The 16,349-nt window shown below is 51.7% G+C and overlaps 3 protein-coding genes across 3 annotated transcripts; 1 reads left to right on the top strand and 2 right to left on the bottom strand.

Annotated features, from left to right (window-relative positions):
• Positions 1-2,043: 2,043 nt before the first annotated feature.
• On the top strand, positions 2,044-2,776 carry HO133_006203 (uncharacterized protein; the record flags this gene model as incomplete). Its single annotated transcript, XM_037297103.1, has 2 exons — positions 2,044-2,255; positions 2,371-2,776. The coding sequence occupies 2 exons, from the start codon at positions 2,044-2,046 to the stop codon at positions 2,774-2,776; spliced, it is 618 nt and encodes a 205-aa protein (XP_037147677.1).
• Positions 2,777-9,877: 7,101 nt separating this feature from the next.
• HO133_006202 (uncharacterized protein) lies at positions 9,878-11,031 on the bottom strand (the record flags this gene model as incomplete). Its single annotated transcript, XM_037297102.1, has 2 exons — positions 9,878-10,266; positions 10,506-11,031. 2 exons carry the CDS (start codon positions 11,029-11,031, stop codon positions 9,878-9,880), a joined length of 915 nt encoding a protein of 304 aa, XP_037147676.1.
• A 1,442-nt stretch (positions 11,032-12,473) lies between these two features.
• HO133_006201 (uncharacterized protein) lies at positions 12,474-13,480 on the bottom strand (the record flags this gene model as incomplete). The annotated part of the gene is made up of 2 exons (XM_037297101.1): positions 12,474-12,942; positions 13,416-13,480. The coding sequence occupies 2 exons, from the start codon at positions 13,478-13,480 to the stop codon at positions 12,474-12,476; spliced, it is 534 nt and encodes a 177-aa protein (XP_037147675.1).
• Between the last annotated feature and the right edge of the window lie 2,869 nt (positions 13,481-16,349).

The following is a 16,349-nucleotide window of genomic DNA, read 5'->3' as shown; positions in this document are numbered from 1 at the left end:
TGGATGAAGAGTGCAGGAGAGCCTTGACAGCCACGGAGGATCCCGGCGGTTCTCCCGGAATCTGCATGGTAGCTGCGTGTAGACTAGCAAATTTCAACAATTGGCTTTCCCATCTGACTTGAATGCCTACGCAGACACGATTTGTCTTCAGAATGCTTGAGGAGAGGAAGAGAGATATCGAAGTATGCAAAGCTGCCCATACGACTGTACTGTTGTAGTGGCCGCCGTGAAGGCTATCGCACTTCCAGCCTTAACCCGATCGGCTACCGTGTTCCGCACCCCGCTCTTTCCTTTAATTAATGCCGTGACGTCTCCACAGACCCTACCTAGCAACTTGGGCTTTGCAAACACCGTCCGTATTATTACATACAGTGAAGAATTTCGTTCATTCACCTTCATTGCTGGAACATCGTGAAGGAGGCCGCCACTTGGTCGATTGATGACCTAGGCAGCTTGCCTTCTATCAGGCTCGTATTGCGACCAGTTCTCGCCCGTTCACTAATCATTTACCATTGACGGGCATCTTCAATACGGGGCTTCTTCACTCAGCCCTCGTACTCTCTCGCACAAAGGAAGCCCATTGACGGGACTCAACGAGTCGTCGCCTCCTTACGAGTATCCGATCTTCATGGACATGTCAATCATAGCACGCACGCAACCCGTCCAAGGTATAGACGATCCCAAAGCCAATTCGTCTTGGTACGAGACGTAGCTCGTACTCGTACAGACTGCTCATCTGTTGATCGTACGACTTAGTGCTATTTAAGGGATAGAGATCAGCCCAAAGGCGGCGGAAATAGAGTAGCGGCATGCTCTCGCCGGCTGCCACGAATGGGCGCATCTGAAGTACTCTACTTTTACTTTACCCTTAGCTGCGCATGCATCCTAGTGGCCTGTCATGTCGCAGCGCTATCGGCTCGAGCCGCAGTCATCGCCAAGCCAAACAAACGCACGGGCGAGCTAAAAGTCCCCCCAGCCCCCGAAAATGAATGCACGGGCCCGGAGATATATCCCAAATCGTCGCATATGGGGCGCCTGTCAAGCAATATCGACTAAAGTAAATAAACTAGGTATAGGTTGCAGGCTTGCAGCTATTAATGTCGGGCCCATGAATATGATGGGCTTGGAAAACAATGGTGCCAGTTCTGAGGAAAGTCCCCAGGGTCCCATCACCACTCGATCCTGCACCCTCTGACCCATGTAGATGTGATCTGCGCCAATCATACCGGCTCGCTTTTTCAGCCGTGTCCAAGCGTGCACCTTACATTCTGCAAGGATCCCCGAACCCGAGGTTCCCCATCCCCCCAACCGGAACTTCCAACTTTCTTTCCCTTTTTCTTCAAATCATCATACCTAATTCACGGACAGTGGATTGACAAAAAGTCGTGTGGGTCGTGTGTGTGTGGCTGAGAATTTGCCGGTCCGGTACACTGGTTAGTTACATGAAATGGATGCGCATGGCAAATACGACAACGGCGACCCCGAGTGCCGATGCGCGTCGTGCTTGCATGCAAAAGTGTATTGGAATTTATTTGTCGTGTTCCTTGTTATCTCCGGCCTATCGCAGGATTTAGGGAGGGATGAGCGCATCGGCCGGCCAACCAAGGCGTCGTCCGAGCTCGGCCGGGGAAGCCTGCAGATGCTCTACTTTAGTCATGGATCAGTTAGGGTGGAAAGTGTCGATTGAAGTGAGATTACTTATTGGTTCTGATGTATGCAACATTCTCGCTACTTATGTAGATTTCATGTAAGGCTCATGTAGGCTCCATGTAGGCTCCATGTATGCACGTGGGAGTTGGTGTGATATCATGAATCTTGTCGGCTGGTCGCATTTGAATGCATTATTTGGAATGATTTCTTATTGCTTATGCTGTCTTTTTGCCTCTTCTGCCATTTCCATGGCCCGAAATCATGCTGGATTCTTGTTTTCATGCTGAGGCCACCGTTATTACTTCCTCACTTTCGTCCTTTTTCACTTCTACGATAAAAGAAACCCCCGGAATCCAACCATCATTATCCCTCACCGTCGTTTGATTCCTTACTATGGCTACAATCAAGACTCTCGCAATGACTCCCTCCCCATCTCTTGAATACGACCGGTGTCTCGACGAAGCGCTAGCCGACTCGAGATTCCTGCAAGTCTTAGCGGGGAATCTCCTCGGAAGCCTTCAACGCAAGCAGTACGAGCTGCAGCAGACCTCTCCATACGAAGATGATCCCGTGTCGGCTGCGAATACCTTGCAAAGCATCGAGGAGTAAGTATTACGTCCCATTGCTGCCAGCCCCCATCGTACGACAAGGACCTTTCCACTCCTCTTCCGACCCAGTCGTCAACGACGCCAAAAAAACGCTGACCCTCTTTCCCCCCAGCCTCATCACCTCCCTCCAAAGCATCCGCCGCGACATCGACGCCAACATCGAGTCCTTCTACAACACCCCCGCCAAAACATTCCTCCAGTCCAACATCGAACAACTCACCGCTATCTACCAGCTCTGGTACATCCTACCCAAGCTCCGCCCCTTCATCCCCGACTCGGCATCCGACTCGCCCGGGTCCGAAGAGCAGTGCAACATCACGTACAGGACCAGCCCTGCCGCGGAGATCCAGGCATGGAGGGAGACGAAAAAGAGCGTGAGCGCGAGTGCTTGCTTCGACCGAGAGCCGAGGTCGCTGTCCGTGGTGCCGCCGAGTCGCATGTTGGATCGGGATGTGAAGGAAATTCAAGATGGAAGGGCGATGCATGAGGGCGGATTCGGAATCTTTTATCAGCCTTGATGGGGTCAGGCAGGGACATGGGAATCGAAAGCGGAAAAAAATCAGGGACTCCAACCACCACGGTTGGATTCTTGGAAAACACTCTACACACGGGTAATGTGCACTGATAAGCTTGAGCTCCGATGGACACAAACTGATATCGGCCAGAGATGCCCGCCAGCGTCGAAGAAGCCGCAGCCTGCACCAGCGATATCTGTTCGCTGGCTTGATGAGAAGACAAAGCTACTGATTTATGAATCCGGAGCGTGGGAGTGGAAATGTTGGAGGAAGAACGACGCTGGAAGTTAACATCGTCGAGAGAGGGAAGATGCACATGGGATGCACATGCCTCCAGCTCCGCAAGGACCAGGGTGGACTGATATGATTGCAAGTCGGTCGAAGGGCTCGCCGCCGTTCCACATTGTCGTATGCTGCTTTTTCCCTTTCGAGCTTCAACGCTCCGAATGGTCCCGGCCGGTCCGTCGGACTGTTCCGCTGAGATCGATAGTGTACCAATCCAGTCGAGCAAGTTTGAAAATCCATTCCGTAGACGGCCCAGAACCGTCCGGTGTATTTCAGCTATTGATTGAAAATGCTAGTCTGACGTTGTTCCAAACATTGCTCCGGTCTGTCTGGCAGTCTGTTCTCCCACCAATCAAAAATCCAATACAAATCTGACCACGCCAACAACACCTCGAGGGTTGTCGGCGGCATATTCACACACGCATAGGTGGTAATTCGAGTGGCAAGGCTTTCCAAAAACCTCGCCTCAAGATCACGGTCCGTAGAATTAGCCAACTTCCCATCCCGACCCTACATTAATCATCGGGGCCAAATCGGGCTCATCTTACCCCGCGGTGCCACAATCCGCTTACTTAATCCTCCGTGCCCACCCCACCCCACTTCCAAAGCCCACCCGGCCGATCATCGCGTGATACATGATAATAACATCCTTCCTCAACAAATCGCCCCCTATTCAAAGTTCCACCCTTGTCACTCTGACTATCCAGAGACAACGTTTTCAAGCTCCCGAACCTCCACGTCGGCGACTGCTCCTACTTATCCAATGGTCAAACCTCGATCTAATCCACGGTGCGAGGACAAACACAACAGCACCTACCTTATGTATCTACCCGCATTCACACAACCCACGTCCCCGATCATCGAGGCAAGATCCGGGGGCGCAAAATTTACTCCTCGGAGCTTAGCCTCTACGGATCTTGTGGTTACGTACGTACGTAGTCAAGACTGCGCCCGAGCACGTAGGTAGGTAGGGATTTTGGGGGCCGGGTCGGCACAAAGCCCGTACTAGTACTAACACCGGCTGCTGCGTCCGCTCTCCGAGTCGCCGAGGCCGTAGAAAGTGCCACGGGGGGATCTGCACACGGTTACGTGTGTCGGAGGATTGGAATGCGGTGGGCGGGTTGTGGGTACGTTGCGTGGAAGGTCGGTGTGGGCTGCAATTATGGATCTTGGGCTATCGGACAGTCTTCACGTCCTTGCAAGCTCGTCCCGCATCGCGGTAAGGGTCTTGGTGTTTTCAAACGTTATCGTGATCATTCTGAAGAAGGGAAAGAGAATTGACAAACTGTCTACACTGCTAATCTAGAGTCCGTACCGGAGCCGACCTAGTCCGGCCGGTCCAACTTCTGGGCGGACTGCGGAATCCTTTTGGTTCGAGCTTGCGGACCGGTAGTCTGGGCCAGTTGCAGCGATGCTCATCCTCAAGATATCCTTCTCACCTCACGAACCCATCCTTATGCCGTTCTATTTCCAGTCCTTTGACCCGCGAACACACTCTCTTCTCCACCGCCAACACCGCCGGCTCCTTATTCCGCGTGCCCATCCCATCCCATCAATCCCCTCTCACCACTTCCTCTTCCATCGGCCTCTTCCCCGAAAGGTCGGATCGTTCGCGCCACCAGACGGTAGTTGTGGTATGGCTTCACATACAGCCAACCTTACCCAAAAGACGTTGCATTCATTTGAAACACTCACCAGCGAGGCTTATCTCTTCACATCTCGACGAATCAATCCAATTGGCTTGAAACCCATAATGGCGTGAATTGAACGACGCCAACACCAAAGCAACCACAGCTTCCTCCGGCTCGCCTGCCGGTTTGCCGTAAGAAGACAGCTGCTCATCGCGACCAAGCACGCCTATTATAAAGCTATGCATCCGTTCGTCTCTTCCTTTATGGGCAATCCACAGTCCTCATATCCACCCCCTCCATCAATCCCAAACCCCGAACCCCCTCCGTCCAGAACCCCTCCCTTCCCCTAGTGAACCGATTCCTAAACTTTGACGCCCACATGGACGTCTGGTTTACTCTCCAGAAGGCCCTCATCCTCCTCTACTACCGCGGTATGAGTGACCAGCGTAACCGTACGTACTCAATCGCAAATGATACTTCGGGCAATCCAACCAACAACAAACCATCGCTTCATCCGCGTCCGTTTGCGCTTCTGATTCAATTGTTCAAATACCAACCGCTCTCCTGTGCATCCACGGCAGCATATTGAAGCTGTTGGCGCTGTGCTTGCAGTGTATGTATGTATGCGAATTTCTCTCGCCAGGCTCACCCTACTTGTTTCATGTGAAGTTTGGATGATCGTACCAGCTGAGGAGGGTTGCCGCTTCGTTCCAGACTTTTTTGTCCCTATCGGGTGTGCAATGCTCTTTGAATCCAGCTTGGATGCGCTCCCGCCTGAGCTAGTGGTGCGTGAGCTGGGGCCAGACGCCTTCTTCGTCGTCGTCGTCGTCGCTCTTTTCCCCTTTTTCGCGATTGCTCCCGCCTCCTCAAATAAGACATATGCCGCAGCGCCGAGAGGGTCCCTGCCGACCAGCCTATTTGAATTTGCCACGGATCTCGGGCCGACAATGAATGCCTTTCGAATAAACAATGTCCACGCTTCCATAGCCCTCGGGACAATGCTTACGGCGGCCAAACCAGGGTCTGGTACCTTCAGGGAAGGAGGAACAGAGATCTACCGTCATCGTCGCCGGGAAGGCAAGATGGCTGCACACTTGGTTGAGGCGCATCGTTTAGGTAGAATTGGAACCCGTCTCGGCTTTTAAGTACGCGAGCATTTAACCTCCAGCATACAATCATTCAACCCTTGGACAGCCAACCGATATCATCACCCCAATGCTTCCCCTTCAGACACCCACTCCTTCCCGCACAATGACTAAACCGGTCCACCGGTCATTTTTCCGTTTCATTCGCATGAAGGCCTTCCCGCCCGTAATACTTCGCCCCTCCAGTCCTCTCCAGTCCAAGCCTGGTTGACGCTGTGTAGATCAGCTCTTCCGTCTTCTCCTCGTTGCGGAACACAACGGGAACAAAGAGCGCACCGAGGGATTCAGGCATCCGAAGGCGCGCCGTGACCGGACAACAGTTGCGGCAAGCCGCACGGCGGAACGGAGAAGACGGAAAGAGGGCTCGAACACTGCCGCGATGCAGCCAAGGCGGCAGGCCTGGAGAGATACAGAAATGGGCCAGCGAGAACGTTATTGACTATGACTGGACCGAAGCCTAGCCGCGCATGAGGCGCCGGTGAACCCCCCAGCTCGTTCATCCTCCTCCCCACCTTCTTCCTCACCTATCTTCTCATCTCCATTATCCTCCCTATCTGTATCCTCCCCGTCGAAATTCGCAAAGGGATCGGACGCATCCGAATCGTCGCTGCTGCTGCTCCACGCGTCGGAGTCGGCCGGGACGGCGGCGGGATCGAGCAAGAAGGCGTGAATTACCCCAACGCGTATGACATCAAAGATGCCAGTAAGTAACCACGTGTAAGATGCCCCGTAGGGACTTTGAGATACTGGTGGCCTTTTTGGCCGTGGCAAACCGATTGAGCACCCGCTGGTGCTGCGTCAAGGCCACATCGAAGGCTCTCGTCCCCGACTGCACGCGTGCCAGGATCCCACACCACCAGGGTTGAGATTGCGCCGTACGGTACGCCCGTACAGGACACGCCTAGGTAACACCGCGTTATCGCCAGCAGTGTATTTTTGACGGGCGAGGATTTAAGCACATCTAAATTAGCATGGGTTTCGTATACGTCACTCACACGAGCGATATAAACACCCTTACCCGCATACATTCCGTGTGCAGGTCGCTGCAATGCTCCCCACTTGGCAAGTATGCTGTTGTTGTTGTTAAACTTTGCATTTCAAGAAGGCGAAGGATACTTTTAAGCACGACGAGCGCAGCGGCAACAGATGTTCTCGGTGAGAGAAGGCAGAGGGCCGGCGGAGCGTCGGGCAAGCCCGCATTGGCCAGGCAACGGGTGCACTGATCCGTATCAGTTTGTAACGTCTTTGACCAATATGGTCTCGTACCCGCCAGGTTTGCTCTCGAGCGACTTGGTATCGATAAGTATGGAAAAGGACTGGCCACGATCCTTGAAAATTGCCGTGGTGAGGGTGGCGGATCTAGACCGGAGGGTGATATCGCGCTGGTGATAACGAAGGCGACGGACGAAGTGATGCGTCTAGGCCAGGTAGCAACGTTTCAGCTTCTCATGAAGCATGACAGCGGTCGTCAGTGCAAAACATCGTATAGCATGATCTGCCATTTCCGTTGGAGAGCATTTCTCAATCCTCAAAGGTTTGATCTCCACCATCATCTATCCTCTGAGATGGCGATCACGCCTCAGGCTCCGAGAGCTACCGCCAAAGCACACACTTCCGTTTCCTGAAGAACCCTAGGACCGATCAGTACCGGTAAGCTTCATACACTAAAGGGCGTTACTGACTTGAATTTACGCGCTCCGGTGGGATAGAAGGAGGTATCGCGGTTAGCTGGGCACTGGGGAAAAGGTTCATATCGATGCGGGTGAGTGTTTCATAGTGACGGTCTGTATCGACGGATCCCACCGGAGGATACCCCACAGACGTCTGTGAGGTCATCATCCCGAGCGTGTGCATAGCGCTTTTGGGTCTTCTCTGACCATCCTTGAACACTGCTCTCTGTGTAGGCAAAGTTCCCGTGCTCTTTTGATAAACGCACATCCTGCATAATGACCGACGATGCAGAAGAACAGGATACTGTCGACGACCTTCGTATACAGATATGAGTCTACTCCCTTTAGGACGGATTGAAGTTTCGGTCGACATTGAAAAGAGGATATCGACACCGACGCATCTGCATAGCGATGAGGGTGTTGATCTTTTGCTGCTTTTTGGCAGTCATTGACTTGTTCTCGGTAAGATCTGCCGAGTATGGATTCCGAACACCGGGGAAGCCAAGTTTTCTTCCATAAGGCCTGCAGCCCATCCTTCGCTGTGGAGAAGACTCACACATTTTTTGAAAACCTCGCCATGATTTGATTGAGATGAGTATAAGACCTCTGTTATGTACCGTCGCAGGTGTAGCTCAGAAGATTGGGTCGAACGAAGGGTTGAACGAAGCGGGCTATTGTCCAGGAAGTCACTGTTATGGGGGTCGAGAGACGTCCGCACATGGACTCTGCATGTCAATGGATGACGGAGAGATGCGGATGCGTTGATCAAGAAGTAGTCGTAGCTATCCCTCAAGAGACAACGGGCTATCCAAGGTAGCGCTGGAAATCGTACGCCAGAAGATTTTGTCCGGAATACGGCGCCTCCATCGCTGTTTTTCTCATCGACTGATTATCGCGGCAATGCACGACGCTAGTACCGTGACGTACTGCAGGAGTTGCTGTTGTTGGGGGGGCTAGAAGGTAACCGTCTTCCGATACAGTAGCACTTCTTCCGCAGCTTGCCCTTTCTTGTACTCACAGTCTTAACGGTCATCTTGCACCCGAGCGATATGTCCTTCGTGGATGGTGTGATTACATGGATGTTCGCCAAATACACGACTCTCGGAAGGTTGTGTCACACACCCTCGTCCCCAAGGAACGGAAGGATGGGCAAATGCGACATCGTGGACCAGGGAGGTTTTCGTTGCTGAAAGGGTTTTGAAGGCTCTTGTGTTCCGCTTTGAGGTATTTCGAAGGCAAACACGTCCGGGTGTCGGTTATGTTGCTCCAGTCCTGTCAGGTCCGAGCGGACCACGGCGATGATCCGAGCATCTGACATGTCTGTTCCCTCTGGTGGGAACAGCTGCTTATCCTTCTTCGCATTATTATACAGTACGTGGTCAGGTAAACCCTCATCGTAATAGTCGTCTTTCACGGGGACCCAACGGCGCAATAATTTTTTTCCGAGCGTGTCCTCACCAGGGTATCTGGTACAGATTCGATAGCGTCGTAAGATGCGGCACGTTTCACCACCGCAGAATCCCACGTAAGTTCGATCAGCAATGAAGGGTTGAGCGCCAAAACCCACGAGATTGAATAGGCTTTGTTTGACTAATGGCAGTTAGAAACGCTTCCCGATAAATTCGGAAAACGCAAGACTGCTATTTGGCGTGCTGTGGGAACAATCGCTCGAGCCAACGTTGATTTATTGTGAGGTTGGCGGGATCCATGGCGCCTGCGACTTCTTCCTCCTGTTCCTGATCTTCCCTCTCGCTATCATATCCTTCGATCGTGACCGGGTCTGTCACTTCGAGTAGACACTTTGGTCAATTTTGCCGCTCGTGAGCAGGATCCTGTCCGGCATGCGGTTTTCTCGCAGTGATTTGAGAATGTGCTGGGCTGGAACACGAACTTCCATTTATGTGCAACCTCATCGTATGGCCGAACTCCCTCTGAACGGAGTACACGTAGTCCGCCCCCAATTTCTGGACCATTAGTCGGACTGGTCCATGGATGGACAAACTATGCATGAACCAGTCCAGATGTCTAAACAGACTAGTCCCACTGTTAGTCCAGACATGAATTTGTGTAGGTGAATTTGGTGGAGCATTTCTGGGTATGATGGGCGTATTTTTTGATAGCAATTGGGTTACAGTTTCAGACCAAAAAACTAGTTCTAAGGCGAGAGTATAGAGTCATTGGAGTGTCTGAAGTTGTAGTTCTAAGTGGGTCTCTTTACGGAGGAAGATCTATATGTTGTTATCGATACTTTGAAGGAAGATGCTTTGAGAGCCATGGAGGAGTAGTCGGACCAGTTTATAAACTAGTCCAAATCCACTTGGACGGTCAAGCATTTGGACGGACTGCGGACTATATAAATAGCTTCATTTTGGACTAGTCTAGGCCTGTGGACGGACTAGTCGGACGCGCGAAGTGTCCTTCCACGCCTTTAGTGCCGTTCTCGGTCCCCGTCTTGACCTTCTTGGGTTTTTCAGCACCCGACCCTCCAGTCTCATCATCTGCCCCCTCTCCGTCGGGCTCCGGTTCGAGGCTTTTGCATCTCAACCCTAGAGGCTTGGCATGGACATCTTTTATGCCTATGAGTCCTATGTCCTTCTTCTCTTGATCTTGCATCGTGGAGCATCGTCTCACTATGACCTCCTTCCCGGATTTCTTTGGGCTTGCCTTCTTCGTCTCCGGCTCTAAAGGCGCGAGGGTGTAATCATTGCTCTGAAGTACGCGAGTCCTTTCTCGTACCTCCACTGCTAATCCCTCATTGAGTGCTGCGGTAAGTTCTGGTGAACAGGCATTGCACTGGCACTTGTGTGGTTCTGGGCTGGTGTAATCGATTGCGGAATGATGTCAAGTCTTGATATAGGCGCCGCTGTCGATAGTATTCTGTAGGTACATGCACAATGCCGTGAGTCGGGGTTCCTGTCTTGCCGCGATATCCACAGACCTCTCCGCTAAGCTATGCAAAAAGCTTAACCCAGGCCTAGCTTTTTGGTGTTACAACCCATACAAGATTCGTAGCTTTCGATGATCTCATTATGCTCTTGCATTGTGATTGTACGCAGGACGGCACTGGAGGAATTCACCCGATTTTGAAAGTCCCAAAATTCGTTTCGTTGCGCGTCTAGGACATCGTCTGCCTCGCCGAGCGCCTCTCCTTCGCTGATTGCCTGCGCTGAGAGTTCCTCCTGAAGGTTCTCGTGTGCCACACGTGATGCTCGGTCGCTGGAGTCGGTGGCTCGTGTCGCCAGATTCTTGATGGATTCGGTAGAGGGAACGATGGTGATATTGTCTTCTGGCGTTGGATAAAGAACACGAACCTTGCTTCCGATCTGTGTACAAACGACCTCTTGCTGTTTCGCATCCATCACTTCGCGGCCCTGGGAATACGTTTTCTGAACCTTGGATCGAAGCGTCGTCACTGTCGAAGCAATTATGTTCAAGTCGGTCCCCTGAAGACTGGTCGCTGTCACACTCGCTGCATTCTCCGCCAGGAGCAAAATATCCGTCACGTTCATCCGACTATCTGATCGCATCCAAGCTTCAGGAGCCCGGTCGGGAGGTTTCGGAGAACAGGCATTGTGGGTTGAAACCGAATAATCGGAAGTGCCTCAGGGGCTTTTCGATCGGTCGAAGGTGCTGCCAACATAGAATGTCCCTGAGGAGGCCGTTCGTTGCGATGCAGCTCACGGCCGATTGGTCAAGGAGGCACCCACAACCAACACTGCCTAGCATTAGCCTACCTGTCCTCTCATGCTGGAAAGCAACCTCTTACCAAGAAAACCCGCCAAAAGGCGGGGGGGTCTAACAGCAGGGGCAGCAGCAGCGGCAGTGGCGGGGGCAGGGGCGGCGGCGGAGCGGGCGGCGAGGCGGGCGGAGCGCCCAGCAGCTACTTATGTCAGCTATATACCCTCGCACATGCCAGTCAAGATTTCTCATACCCTCCCAGGCGCGCAAGGCGCCGCGGACATCACCGTCAGAGGCGGCCGTAGCAAAGACAGCTGCTTGGAGACGGGGGGGAGCGGATCGGCTACGCAGAGGTGACCCCCGCGGGAGCACCGCTCGCACTTACGCCGGCGCGAGCCAGCAGGCGGAGCGGCGCAGGTCGCGCGAGGGTTACCCGCGAGGGCACGCACGTAGCGCATGCAGGCGGGGCCTTAGCACATGTCAGCGCAACCTCTCAATCATCTAGCATCTCTTCCACTCACGGGGGGGGGCGGAAGCAGCAGCAGGAGGAGCTATCAAGCCTTCTTAGCCAAGCACGTCTTCAGAGCAGATGCAAATGCCTACCAGCGGCAGGGGGGGCGGCATGCACGACAACAGCCACAGCTATATCTATGAGCCAAAGGTCTCGCATTGCTATGCATCAACCTACCAGTTTGGTGGCCCGCAGGGCCGTGCAGACGGGGGTTGGGTTGGTCACGCTGTACTTGGCTAGCCTGTTCCTTCTTTTCAACTATCGCTCACAACGGGTAACTCGACCCCTGTTATGCGCGCATGCGTCATTGCTTCTAATGGTCACAACGGGTAACTTGCGCCCTTCGCTGGGCCCGAACAGGCCCTATCAAGCCAGAATCCCTGCTGTATGTATATTGTGATAGTCGTTCATCGCAATAAGAGCAGCTATCATTGCTTGGTCGCTTCAATCTTCTGGTTTCGTGATGTCAAGTATCGATGAACGTGTTGCAGTGCTTACTCGGCCCAGTCCTGGTATCATCTTTGGGGGACCTGGACTGCTTTGAGAGTCCTAATCTGAGGTCTGGGAATCGGCTCCATGTGGGCCCATTCTTTTGACGATCCACTCCTTCTTGGAGCTCTTTCTTCTGACGCTCTACCTTCTAAAAAATACGATTGAAGTCGACTGTGAGGTCATTTGCCATCACAACGACGTCCGTGGTGGGCGGATACAGGCCTTTAGAGTCCAGAGCAGTGCGTATATACCCCATGAGACGGCAATTCCGTTGATGGAGACTCAGAACTAGACTGCCGCATCCTTGGGCAGGGAAGTTGGCGTGGCTGACGCTGCAAGTGGTGTGGTGGTTTTGGTCAGAGGCGTCGACTTTTTGACCGTTTCCTCCTTGAGCTTCTGTCGTTTCCTTGGAGGCAAGTTACCAAGGACGTCCCAGTCCCCTAGGATCACGTACTCGTCCGGGCAGATATCACCAAGGCACCAGTACTGAATCGTTTTGCCCTTGGCATCCTTGGTGGGCTGGTTGGGATGCAACCTATCTCGTAAGTTTTTCCAGGCGGTGGTAGACATCTTTCGAGTCAGTCCCATGCGCTCCCCCACATCACCGATCTGGCGATCATAGTAAGAGTGATAATTTTTACATCTTCCTCTGCTGATCTCCGCTCGAAGATTGGCCAAGGCTTGGTCACTCGTTGGTAGTATTGAGATGTTGCCAGGGGCTTCCCGAGCGGCCAGCATCTGGTTCTTACCCCGAAGTCTGGAGCTGCCTCGACTGACTCTTCAACTCAACTCAGCGAGCTGGATGAGTTCTGGATCTCTGCTGAGCCGAGCACGGAGCCGGCAGAATCATCATTTGATGTCGTGGTCGCATCACTGTCTAGAAGAGGAGAGTCTTCGTCATCTTCATCTATTGAAGGTTAGAAAGATAGATGAAGAGCACGGAACATGACAAGTTCAAATACGGTTCAACAGTTTCTTGTTGGCCTCGCGTCTGACGATCAGGTAGTGTACGATGAACCCGAATTTTGCGTTGATTCGATACACTCCTTGCCTCGCACTACAAAATTAGAATAGTCACTCTTTGTACTAATACAAACGATGTGAAGAGAATGGGGAAATCAACGACATACGCGATCAACTTCTTCCGGATAAGCAACCGTTCGATCCTGTAATGAGAAAAAGTATTAGTAGTTGCTAGAAACGCGGAGACATAGAGAGTCCTTTACCTACGACTTGACAGTCTTTTCATCAATGTCCTCGCATTTGTTCTTGCGGAGGAGAGTCAGCCATCTCATAAACTAATGAACAAAAAGAAGCTGACAAGTCAAGATAAAATATGTGTATATTTAGTGTGTAAACCCGAAGGATACATGGCCGACTTCGATGTTCGTACCATTACAAAGGGGTGGTTGCTGACGCTCGGAGATTCAAGGTCTACTTATACCCTACCATGACGCTACCAAGTGACGCTGGCACATATCCTTCATCGCCTGGTAAGATTCATCCATCAAAGAGTCACGCGTTCATCGACTTCATTCCGCAAAACTTCATCGGTCAGAGAGTGACGCGTTCATCGACTTCATTCCCCGAAAATTCATCGGTCAGAGAGTCACGCCGTTGTCGCCTTCCTTCCCAGATAATGTGTCCGTTGATAGTATTCATCCCTAGTACACTCATCCATTCGTAAATTTCATCCCTCAAAGAGTTACGCAGTACTTGCCTTCCTTCTCCAAAAACTCAATGATCAGAGAGGTACGCTTTCATCGACTCTTTCCCCCAAGAACGCATTTGTCGATGACCTGTATCCTCAAATTACTCATCTATCTACACCATTCGGCCCTCGAAAACCCATGCAACTCTCGAAGATTGTCTTTGCAGAGTGCTCCCTGCCCAGAGCTTCACTCTCAAGAATTTGACGCGCTTGAAGGAGTTTGTTCGAAGCATAACATGTCAGAAAGTAATTACCTTTGGGTTATCGTAAATTAGCGAATAGAATATCCAGAGAGTCGTTTTCTAAAAGACTTCATTCTCTAGTGTTCGAAGCTGGGAGTCACTGACCCTGTCATTGATACAGTTGCAAGAAGGCTGACCTTGACTTGCAATGTCAAGCTTCAGTTACTCTCACTTGCACGATTCATACAAGAGTCCTCGATCTGGAACATTACGAATTTACCATGACTGAGTGACAGGAGTATTAACACGGTAGATTCACATCTACAGTCTGTCGAATGTTCAGTTGAAGCAGAGTTCATGTTGTAGCGGGTGGCAAAGCGCTGACGAATCGTCGGATCTCAGCTCACGTGACTAACAGCTGATTTATTCGAGACTTTGTTTCTTCATTTCTTCGCCATGAATCTGCCTGATTCACTACATCTGGAGTTTCGCTGTCCACAGAGTACCATGACTCTCAGTCCTCACCGTAGGATTCGTCAAGTAGTGGATGAAGATGCGGCCGTCTACACCCCTGTCCTTTTGGGAATCTGACGTCCGTATGTAGTAAAAGGATTCCTGTTTATTCAGCCTCAAGTCCTCACGATCTGCGCTTTTGCAATGGAGCATCCTGCAGAGCTTGGAATGATCGATCTACCAAAATGGCGGGGTTTAGCCCAGGTGTTGAGAATTGCTGCAGGACCTGTGTTGTAGCTACCCCTCATGGTGGCAAATAGAGGTGGCAAATAGGGGTATAAGTAGCCCACTCAGCACTCCCATAGATCTATATACATTCCAATACCAAGATGGCAGTCATAGTCACGGAGTCTCCCCGCTATCAATATGTAGTGAGGTTTGCGCCGGTCCGTAGACAATCCTATGGACGCAAAACTTCATGCAATGCTGGATCAAGAATGATGTCCTCAAAAGCTGCTGGGTTTCTTGCTTTTCGTTTTGATATAGCGCCTGTTTGTAGCTCACACTGGGCTGAGTACCTATCGTCTCCGCTGATAACCCAAAATGAGTAACGGTTCATACTGCGCGTTGTGTGGGATGGCCTTTTTTGTAAATTCCAAGATTTTCGGCTCGAGACTCACTGCTGAAGATCTGGCTTGGATAGGTTACCTCTTTGCCTCTGGATCCCTCACCAAAGTTTAACGCGCAAGGGTGTTCACTGAAACTCTGGCACAATGCGAGACACTGACTACATCGAGTAGAATTTCCCCAGTGATTGATATCTTACCGGAACTGGCCATGCCGGTCCCGGAGGATTTAAAGAAGAACACATTCCCCCACCAGGCTTTACTCTTCGGAAATGTTGGACGACTGCAACCTTGTCCCAGGGGTTCTCCAGAAGGAGTTGATGAGTAACAAAAAGAAGGATGAGCTTGAAAGTTTCCCTCAACTGTCTGCTTACATGAGTAAGTACACTCCTCACCTCGACGCCACTTTTGCACCCCAAGTCATGCACAAAGCCCAACAAGTAATCTGCGCAGTGCTAACAGTGATATCTGAAGATACACTGAAATTCGGTCCACTCAATGCACCCCGCCTCTTGGAAAATCGTCGTGCAGAGGCACGCGCTGCTTGCAGCACCCGACGGCTTTGATCTCGCCAAACTCGGCTTTATCATGGACGTCGAACATGATGCTCGTAGAATTTTGCCACGATGGACAGCCCCCAGAAAGTTGCAACGATTCTTGGCAGATGGGTCGCTTTCATCCCCGACAATGTCATCTCCGAGAGTTCCGCATTTCTACCCAAGAGCCCAGTGCGCAATGTACAGCTTGTGTCCCGGAATATGGCGAGCGTGGAATTTAGTCCCGAGTATCGGCGGTCTAGATTCAACTTTCCAAATGAGCTCTGCCGTATCCAGTTGCCGCCGACTTTACTGACCAGGACTGGATCGGAAGTGTCGTTGCTACAGGTTGCTGCATCCGAAAGGAGATGATGTTCAGTGGTGGCAGAATAGAAAGCGAATTACAGGAATGAATCAGAAGTTTGTGAAGAACTCTGGGAGATGGTGCTCGCTGAATGATGAAAGCGTTTAGGACTTTGACAACGGGCCGCAGGGATTTGACTTTCAAAGGAGTGTTCGCGATCCCCGTCATGAGACAGTACACTAGCAAGCAGAGCTTTCACCTCAGTGCTACCTTCTATGCTAGTCTGCTAGTAATCTATTGTCTCTGCTCCTAAGACATTGATATTGCGCGATGGTACATCGTAAGTATTCCC

The sequence above is a fragment of the Letharia lupina genome, assembly GCF_014066315.1.
Source record: "Letharia lupina isolate WasteWater1 chromosome Unknown contig_23, whole genome shotgun sequence".
In the NCBI taxonomy this organism is placed as follows: Eukaryota; Fungi; Ascomycota; class Lecanoromycetes; order Lecanorales; family Parmeliaceae; genus Letharia; species Letharia lupina.
This window is presented reverse-complemented; position numbering and strand designations above follow the sequence as displayed.